Source organism: Euphorbia lathyris, chromosome 5 (genome assembly GCF_963576675.1).
Source record: "Euphorbia lathyris chromosome 5, ddEupLath1.1, whole genome shotgun sequence".
Classification (NCBI taxonomy): domain Eukaryota; kingdom Viridiplantae; phylum Streptophyta; class Magnoliopsida; order Malpighiales; family Euphorbiaceae; genus Euphorbia; species Euphorbia lathyris.
In genome coordinates this window covers 24,448,183-24,465,288 of record NC_088914.1, presented here as the reverse complement: position 1 = coordinate 24,465,288, position 17,106 = coordinate 24,448,183, and the positions used below count along the sequence as shown (strand labels likewise).

The 17,106-nt window shown below is 37.1% G+C and overlaps 1 protein-coding gene across 2 annotated transcripts; it reads left to right on the top strand.

Moving 5' to 3' along the window:
• Window positions 1-12,192: 12,192 nt before the first annotated feature.
• LOC136230155 (protein REPRESSOR OF SILENCING 3) lies at window positions 12,193-16,351 on the top strand. 2 transcript variants are annotated; one of them, XM_066019111.1, is made up of 6 exons: window positions 12,193-12,388; window positions 12,788-12,900; window positions 13,156-13,391; window positions 13,773-14,000; window positions 14,121-14,573; window positions 14,683-16,351. In XM_066019111.1, the coding sequence occupies exons 1-6, from the start codon at window positions 12,213-12,215 to the stop codon at window positions 16,087-16,089; spliced, it is 2,613 nt and encodes an 870-aa protein (XP_065875183.1). In that variant the 5' UTR covers window positions 12,193-12,212; the 3' UTR covers window positions 16,090-16,351. The 2 variants fall into 2 exon arrangements, with proteins under 2 accessions (XP_065875183.1, XP_065875184.1); XM_066019112.1 differs by having other exon boundaries at window positions 12,791-12,900; window positions 14,683-16,350.
• Window positions 16,352-17,106: the final 755 nt, after the last annotated feature.

Below are 17,106 nucleotides of genomic sequence, written 5' to 3'. Positions count from 1 at the left end.
AATCACAAACATATGTTGGGATGTGAAATAAAAATAAAAATAAAAAAATATACTGTCTTTTGTACGATTTGGATAAATAAAAATTCAAAAAATTCACTGAATTTATAAATATTAATCTCCAATTCAATTATTAAATTGTAAAAAATATAAAATCCTATTTTTAGAACAAATTGATTTACAATTGGTGCAGAATAAAGAACAAATCCTATTTTTAGGTTAGATCTAATGATATCACTGATAAAGCGAACATCACTGATATCGTATAATAAATTTTATTTATAAAAGTACTTTTGATTAAAAAAATTATAATATCAATCCACGGGTCAACAAACAGTTTATATATTTTTTAATTATTTTATAAGATAATTTTCACATGTTACTTAAAAATTAAGAAAAAATAATGTGTATTACGGGTAGAAAGCTAGTATGCTACTATGTTAGTATTGAATTAAGGTTATTTTTTTAATTTTTTATTGTTAATTTAGTATTAAATTAAATTTGTATACATAAGGTAGAATGTCATTTCAGAATAAATAATCCGCTGCATAAAGATGAAGTGATATTAATATGCATATATAAATGCTGGCTCAAAATTAATGTCATACACCAGCATAGTAGATGTTAGATGTTCTTATTAAATGAGCATCATTATGCTTACTTATATTATTGTATATCAAGTCATATATATATATATATATATATATATATATATAGACGAAGAAAATTTGATGTTCCCATTTCGATGTTCTCTTCAATATAAAAAATGATTCCAATTTAATTAAAAAAATATATTTTGTGAGTCAAAGAGATGCACACAATTAAAATGGACCACTTTTATAAGAAAGATATGGAAGAAAACATTGAAATGGAGATAACAGATTTTCTGCTAAAAGCAATTGATTCGAAATTTTATTAAACACTTTTTTTTATCTTTTGTTTAGAATTAAAAAACAAAAAATAGTTTTAAATGGAACCAAATAGCCACTAAATATAGAGCGAGAAAGTAGAGAAACAATGTGGAGAAATTTTAGAGTACGCCAGACATACCACGTGAACAGTAACAGTATGATGTGGTATGCCTGGCGAATCAACACAAGCCATCTGTAAAAATAAATTTAGAATTAATACTTCATTATTTGCACTGGATTATTGCTTGCACTGGAATATGAGAATCTCCATCGCTTTCTTCATTATCCCATCTGTATCAAAGAAGCAGTTTGTTTCCGACGAGAAAGCCAAAAAAAATTCAGACCAATTCATCTTCAGTTCCAACAATTCCAACATCACAAACAGTATTTTTTTTCCCAAACCAGAGAAATAAGCAGTTAATTTCGCTGCTTTTGGACGATTTCTCGGTACAGAATTTCAATCACATTGAAAACATCAGATTCAAGAAATTTTCGCCGCCGCGCCGGAGAAGGAAGCAATGGAGATTCCATTCGAATCAGATGTTGATTTCTGTAATTTTTTAGACGGTTTGAATTCAGCTGTACCTGTGGATATTCAATTGCAGAATGAAGAAGATAAGAGTAATAAACATGGAAGCAGCTCGAGTTTAGGGGAAATTGAAAATCGGAGATGGATTTGGTTCTTGGATTTGGTTTGGAGGCAACCGCCATTAAAGACGGAGGAGGAAGAAGCAATGAAGTGAAAAGAAGGGGAAGAATAATCTAGTGGAAAAGTACAAATAATGAAATATTTATTTTTACAAATGGCTTGTGTTGATTGGCCAGGCATACCACATCATACTGTTCACGTGGTATGCATGGCGTACTCTAAATTTTCTCAACAATGTGTTGGGGGCATATTTTTAAAAATTATATTTTATTTAATTTTATTAATGAGATTAATAAAATTATAATTTATTGTCCTTCAAAGTTATTTAAATATAAGTGAAAACAATAAAGAGCGTTTAGGAAAATAAGAGAAGAACAAATCAATTAGAAGTCTATTTCCAGCATCATTTTTTTTTTTAGAAACCTGATACTTCAGAGTAACTTTAGTTGGAATTATGTTGAGCTGTATTAGAATTCTAGTTATTTAGTTCAATACGAGTTTATGGACTACTTATGGAGCCGAACAAACATTTTACTAACAGTTGTGCACATGGTAGCGAAAAACGTGTCTGTTTGGAAACTGATTTTTCTCAACATCCTTAACCAAATCTAAACCACTTTCTAAAGTAGAATCTTTTTTTCTCAAGAAGTGAAGAACGTGCCATAAAAATCTCAGCAAGATTGGAGTAGTGGAAAATCCTACTTCCAATGAATTTGTCTCAATAGCAAGAAAAACCATACGCTTGCCGTTTATTTTTCTTTAACAACCATAACCAACTCCAATCCATGTTTTTAGTTGGAATCTTAGTTCGCCAAAATATGGAAAACATGCCATAAAAATCTCAACTAAAATGAAGTAGTGGAAGGTCCTGCTTCCAACGAATTTATGTCAACGACAACAACAACTATAAAAACCTTCATTCTTCACTTAAAAATGCAAAAACACAACAACATAACAAACCTCAAACACTCTTTTCCAACTTTATTATCCTTCTTTTCCTAGTTTAATCTTCTTGAATTAAATGCTTCTTTTATTCTTCAAGCCTTTCCGTAATTCATTCAAGCTTCATTCCATTTCAAATTAAAGTTTCCAATTCACTAATTCAAGTTTCATCAATCCAAAATCCCACAATCTTCAAGCTTATTAAGTTTAGTATTATTTCCAAGTTCTCAATCACTCAATTTTCAAGTTCATTTTTGTTTAAATTACAATTTCTCTACAAAATTATTCAATTTCTTTTGTAATTTGTAGTTTTCAATTCTTTCCATTTTTATAATCAAAACATTTCAACATACAAAAAAAACAAAAATAAAGATTATCAATATCTCGAGTTGATTTACTTTTTAGGCCTTGATTGGATGGGGGTTTAGGAGGGTAAATAACGGAAGGGAAGGGAAGGGAGAGGAAGGGGAAAGAATGGGAAGGGAAGCACTAACCTTACCCTTGTTTGATTGGATGGTAATGATTTATAAAGGTTTGTACATTTTCCTTGTTTGGAATGAAGGGTTTGTAAGAGAATGAAATATTATAAAGTGACTAAAATGTCTCACTCAATTAATTATGTATATTAGTTACTTCCCATATAATTAAATCATATTACTTACAATTGTTTTTAATTACATATCTAAATAACAATTATCCAATTTCATATATTATTTATTTAAAAATCTAATAAATTATAGTATAATTTAAATTAAATTATAAAATATATATTCTATTATTTTATTATATTTATATGTTAATAATATTAATAAAAATAATAACTATTTAATTTTTATATCTATTAAATTATAATAAATTCTTAATGAAGTTAACTTTTAATATAAATGAATTATGAAAAAATACATTGGTATTGGTATGGGTTTGTTTGACAACCACAAATTGGCATTTCTTTTTGCGGCAATGCACCTAAAAAAAACAATGGGATAATGAAATTTTAACAAGGGTAATAATGGAAAATGAAATTTGTAACCCTCCTAAACCCTCCAAATTGGTGGGTTTGAAAATTGAAACAAATATACACAAATCAAACCCTTCAAAACCCTTCCCAAACCCTTACCCTTCAAAACCCTTACCCTTCTAAATTTATATCCTCCAAACAAGGGTTTCCACAAACCCTCCCAAACCCTTCCCTTACTAACCCTCCCAAACCCCCCATCCAATCAAACCTTAGTTGTCACTATAAGACTAGTAAAACTTTCTATAGTGGAGCTAGGAATTTTAGAGGATTTTTTCCGGTCATTGATCCTCTTTCACACTTGGTTAGAAGTCAATTTTAATTAATTATTTTCATTTTTGGGAACCTGTTTTGTGGCACGCTCATAAAACTTAACCGATTACTAATAGTTTTTTTTTTATGTTAAACGATAAATAAGGACATTGATATTTTATGACTATTATTTTCCTTTTTAATAATTCACACCTTCTAAAAAATGCCATTACACATGTTATAACTTAGATCTTTATAATACATAAAATATATTTAAACAATGAAATCATTCTTAGATTTTTATACTAATAAAAATGAGATCTTGACCTATGATAGATCAATAATTTTGTTTCATCTTATATAGTTATGCAGTGCAAATGCAACACACACTATATATTTTGATCTTGCAACGAGTATTTGTGCATTTTCTCTAATATTTCGCATCGTACCTTCAAAATGTGAAATGCCCTTTCAATACAACTTCTTAAGGAAGAATGAGCGGCGCGCAGTTGTAAATTTCTTGAGATTCTCTTGGATTTGCACCACGAAATTCTGGTTGATTATATCTTATTTTTTGGAAGAACATCAAATATCAGATACATTTTATCTATAAAGTAATATTTACCTAAACATGTAAATATAGATCCGCGTTACTAATATCAATTATTTGTTAAAGTAAAATGAATAAGAGGAAACTTGGAAAGTTTAGAAATATAACTTTTGTACATGCTATTAAAGAAAAAAAAAACTAAAATTACTCAAAAGATTATGTAGATGGGCTTTAGCAAGGTCCATGTTCAACTCTGTCTACCCTGATCCAACACAGTCCACAATTTATAAGCCCAAGATGGGAAGTTGAGCTGAATTTCCCGGAAAGGACCTCAAAGAGAAAATAAATCAAAATCTAAAGACTATTTACAATTAAAAATAATAATTTTTTTAGAAGAAAAATAAAAGTTTAAAAAATAATATATCTTGAAACAAGTAGTTAAAAAAATATAATATAAAAGTATATTAGAGGAGTTTCAAATTATATCTTCAATTTCATAGATCGTGATAGAGTATAATAGACAGTGCTTATAAGTTTTTCAAAGTTTTTTTCTCGATGAATGATTTTATAATTTTTCAATGAGTTATATTCTATTTGAGCGCTAAGAAAAATATGATAACACATCTTTTATGGAGATAAAATACACATACAGAAAAATAACAACTATATAGTAAAATAAAAGAGATAACTTCAAATAAAAAAAGTAAAGATATAACGATCAAAATTTTCATTACATATATAAACAAAAATGTGAATTTTTTATTTTTTATAACAGAGAGATTATTATTAATCATAGCCTTTCGGCATCATTACAGATCGAATCCCAAACACAGGACGTGCAGTCCTCAATGAAAACAAGAGGGGAGGTAATGTCCCTAGCCTACCGAGCCATTTGATGAGCTGGTATATTTCCTGCCCTTGGTGTAAAACCAAACTCGCAAACTTCAAACCCCGAGCCAAGAACACGAACATCTTCATATAGCAACTTTAGTCGTGCACTTGGTGCTTGATTTTGCCGTATCGTATCAATGACCAGTTGGGCATTGGATTCAATATTTATCCGTTGGAAGTGGCAGTCCCGTACGAGCAGCAAACCTTCTCTAATTGCATACAATTATGCCGTTTCAGGCGAGTCACAAGGAGGCAGCGTTATGCCTGCAGTTGCTAACACAGCTAGCCCGTCCCCGTCTCGTGCGACTAAACCGGCCCTTGCGACTAAAAATGGGAATACAAATTTCTCACGCTCATGCAAACAAAATAAAATAATGGTTATTATTAACTAAGTAGAAGAAATTGAAGTGCCCTTACCCCGTACCTAGGGTTTCTTCGAGTTTTTCCCAGTTTTGGGTCTATGTTCTTGCCTTCCTTTGAATCCCTAACCAATCAACAAACACGCCACCCACCATCATCACCTAAATTCCCTTCACCTCCTTGTGCCCCCATCCTCTCAATTCCAATTTAATCGATTCCTTAAAATATCCCGATTCCACCACGTCGAAGCCCTAACCAGCAAACCCACCGCCCCATCACCTAAAATCCTTTTCTCCTCCCTGTTTCCTCCCCCCAACTTTCAATCTAATTGAAGGCTACAGCTTCGCCCAAAACCCACCACCGCTCCCCCTACCCTGCTGTCCCGCTCTAATGGATTCGTTAGCCCATGATTGCCTAAACATGTCCCTAGCAGAGGAGGATTCAGCCCCCATCGTAATCGCAGAACTTGACTCAATTCCAGCTTATGACCTCAGATGGTGTTGCGTTGGGCGTTTTGTGACAGATAAGCCGATCAATAGTGAAGGTATGAAAACCACCTTATCAAAGCTTTGGAAGCCTGCTGGAGGCATTTCCATTGTTGACTTGCCCAATTGCAAATTTCTGTTTCAGTTTTCTCATATTTTTGACATCAATGCTGTCCTAAATAGGGGACCCTAGTCCTTTGACAACAAATTACTGGTACTACAACGAGTTACAACCCCTGAGGAACTCCACACAGCTCAACTCCAGGAATGTGCTTTCTAGATTCAATTACACGACCTCCCGACAGGTGCCCGTTCTGAGAAGATTGCAGTTACGTGTGGTAATTATATCGGCACGGCCCTGAAAACTGATCTGAGGGATTATGGAGAGCAGTTTATGGGGTATCTTCGGGTGCAGGTCCGTTTGGACGTGGGGAAACCACTAAAAAGACGAATGAAATTGGGAACCTCAGCTACCCAATGGGTTTGGATAAATTTTAAATATGAACGACTCCCCCATTTTTGCTTCTTTTGTGGCCTGATTGGACATTCTGAGCGAGATTGTGCAGCATACAGAGCAATTAACGACCCTGAACTTCCTGCATTGTATGGGCCCTTCCTTCGAGCGGCACCAAGACGGTTTGTGCAGAATAACTCCCCATGGCTAAAGACATCACCAACATTGGCTGTTGCTTCGACTACAGTAGAACCGGTGTGCAATGAGATTGCTAGGCGGGAGGCCGAGCTAGATAAAGAGAAAGTTCTTCAAGCAGAAGAGGAACTTCAGTTATTGACAGACCTGAAAAAAAGACAAAAGACAGAGTCAGATGGATCAAAAACACCCTTCAAGGACGTAACTAATGAAATAGAGATATCGGCAGGTTCCGCTGAGCGGACCGACTGGAAGCTATGAGTTGTATCAGTTGGAACTGCCGAGGTGTGGGCAACCTCGAGACAGTTAGAGAGCTCCGGGAGCTCGTACAGACCCACAGACCTGTCATCATATTCTTAATGGAAACGATGGTAGGTAATCAAGCAATTTCAAACTTACAAAGTAGACTCGGATTCGATTGCCATTTTACAGTGCCTAGTACCCGTGGTGGGGGGAGGAGTAGCATTACTATGGAAACAGGAGATTAGTATTAGCCTTCTGAAATTCAGCAATAATTTTATTGATGTGAAGATTTCAACTCCTCAGGCCGAAGAGTGGCGTCTCATGGGGTTTTATGGATTTCCAAAAAGAAGCAGAAGAACCCTTTCGTGGCGGTGCCTAAAGGACCTGTATCGGTTAGCCAATCTTCCATGGATAGTAGTTGGGGACTTCAACGATATGTGCTTCTCTTTTGAAAAAAGAGGAGGGCGTAGGCATCCAACTCAGTTATTGGAGGGCTTTAACGATACACTTGATTTCTGTGAGCTATCCGAAGTACCGATGAGAGGTTATCAGTTCACCTGGTACAGACAACGCAGGGGGCAGTTACTTATTGAAGAAAAGCTGGATCGTGGGGTGGCAAACCAAGCTTGGCTCGACAGATTCCACACGGCATCCATTCTGAATGTCGGCACCAATTGTTCAGATCATTCTGCTCTCATATTGCGGTTCAGGGAGATCGTCTCCGTCACTACCTCGGTGTTTCGGTATGAAAATGCATGGAATTTAGAGGAGGGATGTCGACAAACAGTCGTTGAGGCATGGGAGTCATCGAATGCTCAGAATTTCGTAGAAAATTTGACAATATGTAGACAGAAAGTCCATGTGTGGGGTAGAAATTTCCACAATCAGTTTCGGGGCTAAGTTCGACATCTTCAAAATCAGCTTGAAGGACTGAGAGGGTCCACAGACGAAAATGAGATCAGACGGGTTAGTGAGAGCCTGAACAAAACTCGGTATGAACAAGAGCTTTACTAGAAGCAACGATCCAAGGTTCAATGGCTAAAGGAGGGTGATTCTAACTCAAGATTCTTCCATGCTTCCGTGAAAATTCGCAGACAAAAGAATGATTTTGACCAGTTGAAGAATGAGGTTGGTGTTTATCTTTCCTGGAATTCGGGTTTAACTGACTTGATACAATCACATTTTTCATCACTTTTCACATCTGAAGAGATGTCGGGACTGGAGATGGTAGAAGTAGTGAGATCGGGCATTTCAGAATCTCAAGGCAGGTCACTGATCAGACCGTATATAGCTGATGAAATCAAGACGGCCTTATTTTCCATGCATCCAGACAAATCCCCAGGGCCTGATGGGCTTAACCCTGGATTTTTTCAACAGTACTGGCAGATTCTGGGATCTGATATCTCTAATTTTTGCACTTCCTGCCTTAACTCTGGTACGTTCCCAAATTCAATGAACAAAACCAACATAGTGCTGATTCCCAAGAAAAATCCTCCTATCGGTGTCTCTGACCTGCGACCTATAGCTCTATGTAATGTTCTTATCAAAATCATGACAAAGGCCATTGCTAACAGATTGAAAAGAGTACTCAACTCCATAATTTCACCTGCCCAGAGTGCGTTTGTGCCAAAGCGCTCTATCACAGATAATGTTATGATAGCTTATGAAGTGGGACATGCTCTCAAAATGGGTCAAGGAGGTAGAAAAGGCTATGCAGCATTGAAAGTAGATATGTCAAAAGCATATGATAGAGTGGAGTGGGATTTCCTTCAGGCAGTCATGGTACGTATGAATTTTTCTCCTCAGTTTATTTCACTAATCATGAGTTGCGTTTCAACTGTAGAGTATCATATTATAAACAAGAATGCTCTATTTCCTTCGTTCAAACCGACCAGAGGCCTCCGAAAAGGGGACCCCTTGTCGCCCTATCTGTTTATTCTCTGTACTGAAGGCCTAACGGCTCAGCTTCAACAAGCCGAAGAGCGAGGAGTTATTCACGGTGTCCGTATTTGCCGGGGGGCCCCTTACAATTTCACATCTATTTTTCACGGATGACAGCTAATTCTTTTTAAAAGCAACCCTGGAGGAATGTCAAACAGTAAAACAGATTTTTCACCTATACGAGCAGGCATCAGGTCAAAAAATCAATTTCAGCAAATCTAAAGTCTCCTTCAGCTCTAAGGTCCTTGTAGAGCGGCAAGCTGAACTCGCTGATTCTCTGAATGTGCAACAGGCAGACTATCAGGAAAATTACCTCGGCCTCCCTTCAACGGTGGGACGAAACAGAACTGCCACATTCGGGTATGTGATTGACAGGCTACAAAAACGAATTCGAGGGTGGAAGAGAAAGCGGCTATCTCAAGGGGGTAAAGAGATATTAATCAAGGCTGTGGCACAAGCTATCCCCTCCTATATTCTCCAGGTATTTCTACTCCCTAAATCAATTTGCACTAAGCTTGAAGTGATATTGAATGGATATTGGTGGGGCCGGGGAATTAAGTGGAAAGCATGGAAATATTTGTGCCTTAGACGGGAGTGGGGCGGAATGAATTTCAGACAATTCCATGAATTTAATCTGGCATTGTTGGGGAAACAAGCGTGGAACTTTATGACCCATCCTCAGGCTCTGGTCAGCCGATTATTTAAAGCAAGATATTTTCCCAGTACCGGCTTCAGAAGTGCAACATTAGGCTTTAACCCCAGCGCCGTGTGGTCTAGTATTTTTCAGACACAGGGTATTATCAGGCAGGGTACGATGATGAGGATTGGTAACGGCAAAGACACCCGAGTTTGGCTTGACAGATGGCTCCCATCAATAACAGGGACCCCATCAGTACCACAGGACCCAATTGTTATGCATTGGACGGTGGATAGATTTATTAAAGATGGCCAGTGGAATTTGGAGATGCTAAATGATACTTTTTCTCAAGAGGATAGACAGTTCATTCTAAATATTCCGATTTCTTCTTGTGATAAAGCGGATCATTTGTGTTGGCGGAGGGAGAAGAATGGTATCTACAGTGTTAAATCAGCCTACTATACATTAATGGAAAATTTACCAGGGCCGTCGGATGTGATCCGTAGTGCTCCCTGGAGTAGGCTATGGCGTATGAATTGCCCTCCGAAAGTTAAAAACTTCCTTTGGCGAGCAACATGGAACATAATCCCAACAAAGTCATCTCTCCATAGTCGTCATGTGAATTTAGACCAGTGATGTCCATTTTGCTTTAGTTCAGATGAGTCTCTTTCCCATCTATTTTTTGACTGCCGGATTACCACCCGAGTCTTGCGCAGTTCGACCATATCTCAGATCCGTGGAGAGACAAGTTTAGATTTTGTGGATTGGTGGAAAGAACTATTGAGTGGAAATTCATCAGAAATGGCGGGTCAGGGGGCGACTTTAATGTGGTACATCTGGTTCTGTAGAAACCAGAAAATTTGGAATAATAAAACAATTCCTCCGGAGATAATTGCGGAACGCGCTGCTGCCGTTTTGTCAACCTGGACCTTAGCCTAGCAAAAATTTAATCGCCAATCAACAACAGCAGAAGTAGCCGCCCCAAGTCGCTGGAGTCCGCCATTATCAGGAGTAAAGATTAACTTTGATGCAGCAGTCCCAACAGATGGCAGACGGGTTGGATTTGGAGCAGTTCTGCGGGGTTCAGACGGCTCTTTTATCGCAGCTCGTTACAGCAGCCTTCAGGGCCAATTTTCACCTCTTCTGGCAGAGGCAATGTCCTGTCGTGAAGCGCTTAGTTGGATCAAAGATAGGGGAGATGTCACAGTTTGTGTGGAGGGAGATGCTCAAACCGTCATTAACACGTTATGTCAGGATAATAAGGATGATTTTTCAAGTCTGGGTCTAATTTTTTCAGATTGCCGCGAGATAGCCGAGTTTATACCGCATTGCGAATTCCGCTTTGTTCGTAGGAGTGCTAACCGAGTGGCAGATGAAGTTGCTAGTCTAGGCTTACGTTCAACTATTCTTTCTATAACTGATAGTATCCCTCCTTCTATTGTAAGCCTATTGGCTTCTGATTGATTATTCTTTAATCTAATATATTCTTTCATTAAAAAAAAAATAAAATAAAATAATGGTTTATCAAGTAAATATATAAAAAAAGGAAAAACAACAAAATTACACTATAACAACCTTAGGAAACTCTTTACTTTACTCCTTGTTTAGAAACTCTCAATTTGATCAACATTGAAAAAATTTAATTTAATTCAGTTTCATTAAATTAATTGTTTTAAAAATTTAAATTATTTTGATTAGAAAAAACTAATTTTGAAGAACTTATAAATAATATGAAAATTCAATTTTATTCCAAACAATTAAAAAAATTTAACGCATACTAAATTTGTAAAATATATTTGAGATTTGATTTTCATTAAACATCTCCGCAAAAATACAAGAAGCTTTGATTACAATAAAAATCCGAATAGAATTATTTCAAACAACTAGACTGTAATCGAGTAAGCGGAGCTGAACTTTCGTCAGTTCATACTCAGCCCATTAAAAAATGGATTGGTCCGATCTTAACATCTTGTTCATGAGCTGCTCGCGAGCAACTCATTTATTGTTCACGTGCTTTGTTCGCGAGCAATTCGTTAATTTTGTTCATAAATTTTACTCACAGACAATTCATTAATTATATTCATGAGAAATTTCTTTAACATAAAACTATATAATTTTGAAACCTATAAAACTAAAACTATGTAATTTTGCATTTCCTCTTTTATATAAATACTATTTTTAAAAAAATAATTGAAGCAAACTTACTAACGATTATATTAAAGAACATTATAATCAAGTTTATTCATGAACTTATAACTGAGCCTTTGTGAGCTTTCGAATCGAGTTTCGTTATGTTCAAACTAAACTTTTTTCCGAATCGAGCAAAATACGATCGAGTTTTCTATCGAGTCGAACGACTCGATTGATTTACAGCCTTATCTATAATACGTGTTAAAAAAAAAAAGAAACTCAATACCATCCATGCCTTAAAGTTAAGAGAGTTTTTTTTTTTTTTTTTTTGAAGTAAAAAGGGTTAAAAATGAATATATAAAAAAAGGGTTAAAAATTTCATTTATCTAAAATAATTTTGGTCTTAAAGAAACAATGAGATTTGTGAACAAACAATATCTGGTCTAAAATTTCAAATTACTAAAAGAGTGGGGCATAATTGAAAACTGATTTAATATTTTTATCATTGTATTGTAGGCTTGTACTAATATGAGAGAAAAACTCCCTAACAACATAGAAAAATGTTGATGTACGGTCAAGAGGGCAGTGAAGGATATCAAGGAAGAATAGGCCGCGGAGGTAGTAAGAGAGGCGGCGGCGGAGGTAGTATGCGAGGCGGCAGAGGAGGTAGTAAGAGAGGAGGTGGCGGAGGTGGAAGCCGAAGAGACGGCGATGGGATGCTCTGCCCTAAGCCTAGGTAATTCCTGTCCTCCTACTGCTGTTATAAGTAATTTGTTGATAGGGATTATTCCTCTGGTTTTTAATCTGCACAACTTTAGGCGTTGTGATATACTTAAGATTGAGCGTAGTGAGATTTGTTCCGTGGACCTTGGAATGGTGGAAGTTGAACTTTCTTTGATTTTGTATTTAGATTGAGTGCTTAATTTTCTGAAGGAGGATTAGAATAGTGCATTTGCATCTTCTTTCTTTTTTGGTATTTGTTTGATAATTGCTACTTATGTGCTCTATCTTTGTTTTCCTGAGCTGACATAAACAATAAAAAATTGATTTAATTTGAAAATAGTTTAAGGACATTAATGATTTGCCATGGATGTCTCATTTTATGAAATAAATCATTTATTATTTGATTGGGAAGCAGAAGCGCTGTAAATGGCTATGGTGGAGCTGATCAGCACACGGATAATGATGAAGATGGAGGTTCTTACCCAGACAAGCAATGCCATGGTGGAAGTCATCCGGTGCAAATAGGTAATTTGGCCATTTCAGAGTCTGATCTTTTGTTAATAAATGAATCAGTTTTATTCAAAACATTATTTTCAAATTAGGAATCTTCATCTTATGTGATTATTATTGATTGCTTTTGTAAAGAAATCCATTGGGGATTTTTTTATTTCAGAGTTTCCCTAGAATTGGCTTGCTTCATATGATGTGTTGTGTTGTCGTGTGTTTCCACTTTCCATTCATTTTCAACTGTGGGTGCTAGTGACATTCATTTAATTGTAGAAAGAAGAGAAGAGATGGACATGGAGAGAAAAGATGAGGATTTGACAACCAAAAACGTAAGAATATATGTGGGAGGTTTAGGGGAGAGCGTGACAAGCGATGATTTGTGTGGAACATTTTCAAAAATGGGTGTTGAGATTGAAGCAGTGGACATCATCAGGACCAAAGGCCGTAGTTTTGCCTATATCGACTTCTCACACCATTCTCGTGATTCCCTCCCCAAGCTTTTCAATACAGTAAGCTTTTATTTTTACCTCTTGCACTTGAATTGAGTTGTTTTTTTATTTCAAAGACATTTCTCATTGTTTTTGGGTGTTTTACCATGTAAAATGCGCTGCTGGATTGTCCATATGCATAATCTCTTTTAGTTATAACTCATGACTTGAGTCCTTGACTTATGAGATAGAATGTGTGCTTCATTCTTCATAAATATTTGCTTGATTGCCTTGTCAAATTCACATTATGATTTTGTAGTAAACCAAATATCAACTCCCAGAATATATGGTTCGATATTAAAGTTTAAATCGTAGCACTGTTTTTTGCGATTTAGGGCCTAATCTTCTCATACTTTAGGAAATTCTCTTCTTTAGCTTCTAAGTAAAATTGTTACTGTGCAGTACAATGGGTGTGTCTGGAAAGGTGGGAGACTGAGACTTGAGAAGGCTAAAGAAGATTATCTCGATCGCATGAAACGAGAATGGGATGAAGATGCCCAGTTAGCAAGTAATACATCAACTGCTAATGATGATGTTAATATATATAATACAGAGCCTCCAGAGAAGCTCAAGAAAGGCATCATTTCAGAAAAGAAGCAATTGCGACTTTTCTTCCCGAGATTACGGAAGGTAACCTTTGCTAAAGATGCCTTTTTTTTATGTGGGGGCTGGTGGATGCTGTGTTGGTGAAGCCTGTTTCATTAAATTATCAAAATATTTTTTCATAATTACATGTAAGTTTCTATACAGGTGAAATCACTACCATTTACCGGAACTGGTAAGCATAAATACAGTTTCAGACGTGTTGAAGTTCCTCCTCTTCCTACGTACTTTTGTGATTGTGAAGAGCACTGTGGTTCTCTATATCGTGTTGGAGAAAAACAAATTCCTGTTGTGGAAGATCAAGGTGGTGGGATGAATAAAGAAGAAATACAGTTGATGAATTCTGTGATGTATAAGCTCTTTGAGACTGAAACTGTTTCTAGCGCTGCTTGTAATGATGTTGAATTGACCAAGGAAGAAGATGATTCTGTCAAGGAGATTAATGATTTGCAACTTGATGAGACTGAAGGTACAGATAATGATAATGATTCTGTCATGGAGATTAATGATTTGCAACTTGATGAGGCTGAAGGTACAGATGACGATAACCTCATAATTAATGTGGTAAGCCGCGGAAGGCAAACAACCTGGCCCAATCAGGTACGACCTTTTGCTTAATTTATGGAGTTCAGTTTTCTATTTGGCTTCCATTTGTGTTTTATTTTTTAACCAAAGGTTTGAATTTGAAATTTATTTGCTTTATGTCAAGGATTCAAAAATAAATAAGAGGAAAGCTTCTAATGACGGACCAACTCATCTTCCGCTAAAAAAGAAGACAAGAAAAGATGAAGGAAATAACGCAAATGAATCTGTGCCTATTGTTTCTGGAGGTGAGGGGAGTTCGCAAGCTCAATTGAAAGGGTCAGCAATCACTTCTGGAGCCAAAAATATTGAATCACAATCAAGCACTAAACAGTTCAGTAGCACAGTTTCATGGTCACAGAAGTCTTCATGGCGAGAACTTGTTGGGGATAGGAGTAAAAGTTCAATCACCATCTCTGACATATTGCCTAGCACTTCATCGAAGAAGAAGAAGGACAAGCAACACAAATTTAATACCTCGCTCAACTTCAGTGACAGTGAAAACGAGAAATCACCGACGCATGATAAAAAGGTGGAAGATACGGCAGAAGCTCAGCCTACTAAAATGGATTCTGCTTCAGAAAAGGGTGGAAGATATTCATCGAAGAAGAACAAGCAACGCAAATTTAATGCCTCACCGAACTTCAGTGACAGTGAAAACGAGAAATCACTTGTGCATGAATATCAGAGAGATCATTTAGATAAAATGGTGGAAGATACTGCAGAAGCTCAGCCTACTAACATAGATTCTGCTTCAGAAAAGGGAGGAAGAGATGAAAACGAGAAATCATTGGTGCATGAATATCAGGGAGATCATTTAGATAAAAAGGTTGAAGATACTGCAGAAGCTCAACCTACTAACATGGATTCTGATTCAGAAAAGGAAGGAGGAGGTGGAAACAAGAATTCCCTAATGCATGAATGTCAGGAAGACCAACTAGATGAAAAGGTTGAAGACACTGCAGAAGCTCAGCCTAGGAATGCGGATTCTGCTTCAGAAAAGGGAGGATCGCAGATGCCAGAATATCAGAGAGATCAAGTAGATGAAAAGGATGTAGACACTGCAGAAGCTCAACCTATTAAATCAGTCTCTGCTTCAGTAGGAAGAGGTTCAACCTGGCTCCACAAATCTTCATGGACACAGTTAGTTGCTAGTAATTCTAGCAGTTCATTCAGCATCAGGCAAATCCTGCCAGATATTGCTTTTGACAAGGAAGAGCCTGCAAAACCCGCTACCGCAATAACCACCAACTCTGAAGCCAACAGGCATGATGATGCTTCGGGATCAAGTATTCCAAGTGACGGAGACGTGCAGGGAACTGCAGAAGCTAGCCAGATTACTTTGACAGACGATAACATTGCTTCAGCTCCAACAGCAAACATACAGGATTCAGCAATGAACCAATCACTTAGTAGAGATGTTGCAGATCTCGAGACGTTCTCGTTTAAAAGAACCGATGCATCATTAAAAGAATTTGCAAAAATTAAGGCAGCGTTGAGTGAAAAGCGAAAGAGAACAAGCAAGAAGAAATAGAAGCAGTTTATCACTTGTAGTTTAGTTAGCCTTTTTGGTTAAAGCCAAAATGAAAAGTCCATTGTGAATTAGGGCTTAATGGTGTCTTTTGTTCTTGATTTTTGTTCTTATGCTGCTGGATTTTTGTAACATTATTGAATTGAAGAGCTTTTATACATAAAACTTGAGATTGATAAGCAAAGGTTGTACTGGTTGCAGGGATGATCATGAAAATCAATTCTTGGTTATGGCACATCATCTGGATATTGTGACCCTATCCATATATTCTATTCAATTAAAGCAGCTTCTGTTTATATTCAGTTGTTTCTAGGCCTGTTGGTGGGTTCACGTTCAACAGGCAGTTTCACGATCGGGCATGAGTGTCTGGGAGTTGTCATTGTATACTCCGAGGGTCGGAAGGAAGGCGGCCGGGAAAGAGGACACTGCGTGTCATACACTCTAGTGACAGTGAAACAGTCTCCTCTCCTAAGCATCAGAGCCTCTGCTATGTTTCCAACTTGAACTTACCAGTCCGTCCAAACCTGTCTTGCATAGATTAGCAGGGGTCATTTTTTTTTCTAATTCTTCATTCCATTCCTGGGAAGAGGAAGAAGCAGATAGAGCAAAGGCCCCCTCTTTCCGTCCGCTCTTGCCGAAGTGAGCGAATTGCATGTAGAGATCCGTAGGGGCTTATAGTTTAATTGGTTGAAACGTACCGCTCATAACGGTGATATTGTAGGTTCGAGCCCTACTAAGCCTACCACCCCTTTTCTTCACCCGATACAAGGCAGTCGAAGTCCCCGCAGATCTCAATGACGCGACGGCACCTGGAACCACACTGCTGCCGCTGCCCTTCGGGCGCGCCTCCTACGCTTACCACTCGCCCACGCTCTTGCAGCATGCCCTTCGGGCAATACGGCTTTCGTAATACGCGAAGCTGCTGAGCGTCTTCGATCGCTATATTCTCGCGATAGCGAAGGTTTAACAACGAAGTTACGGCTTTAGGCGAAGAGCGATAGCGAAACCCTAAAGTCTTAT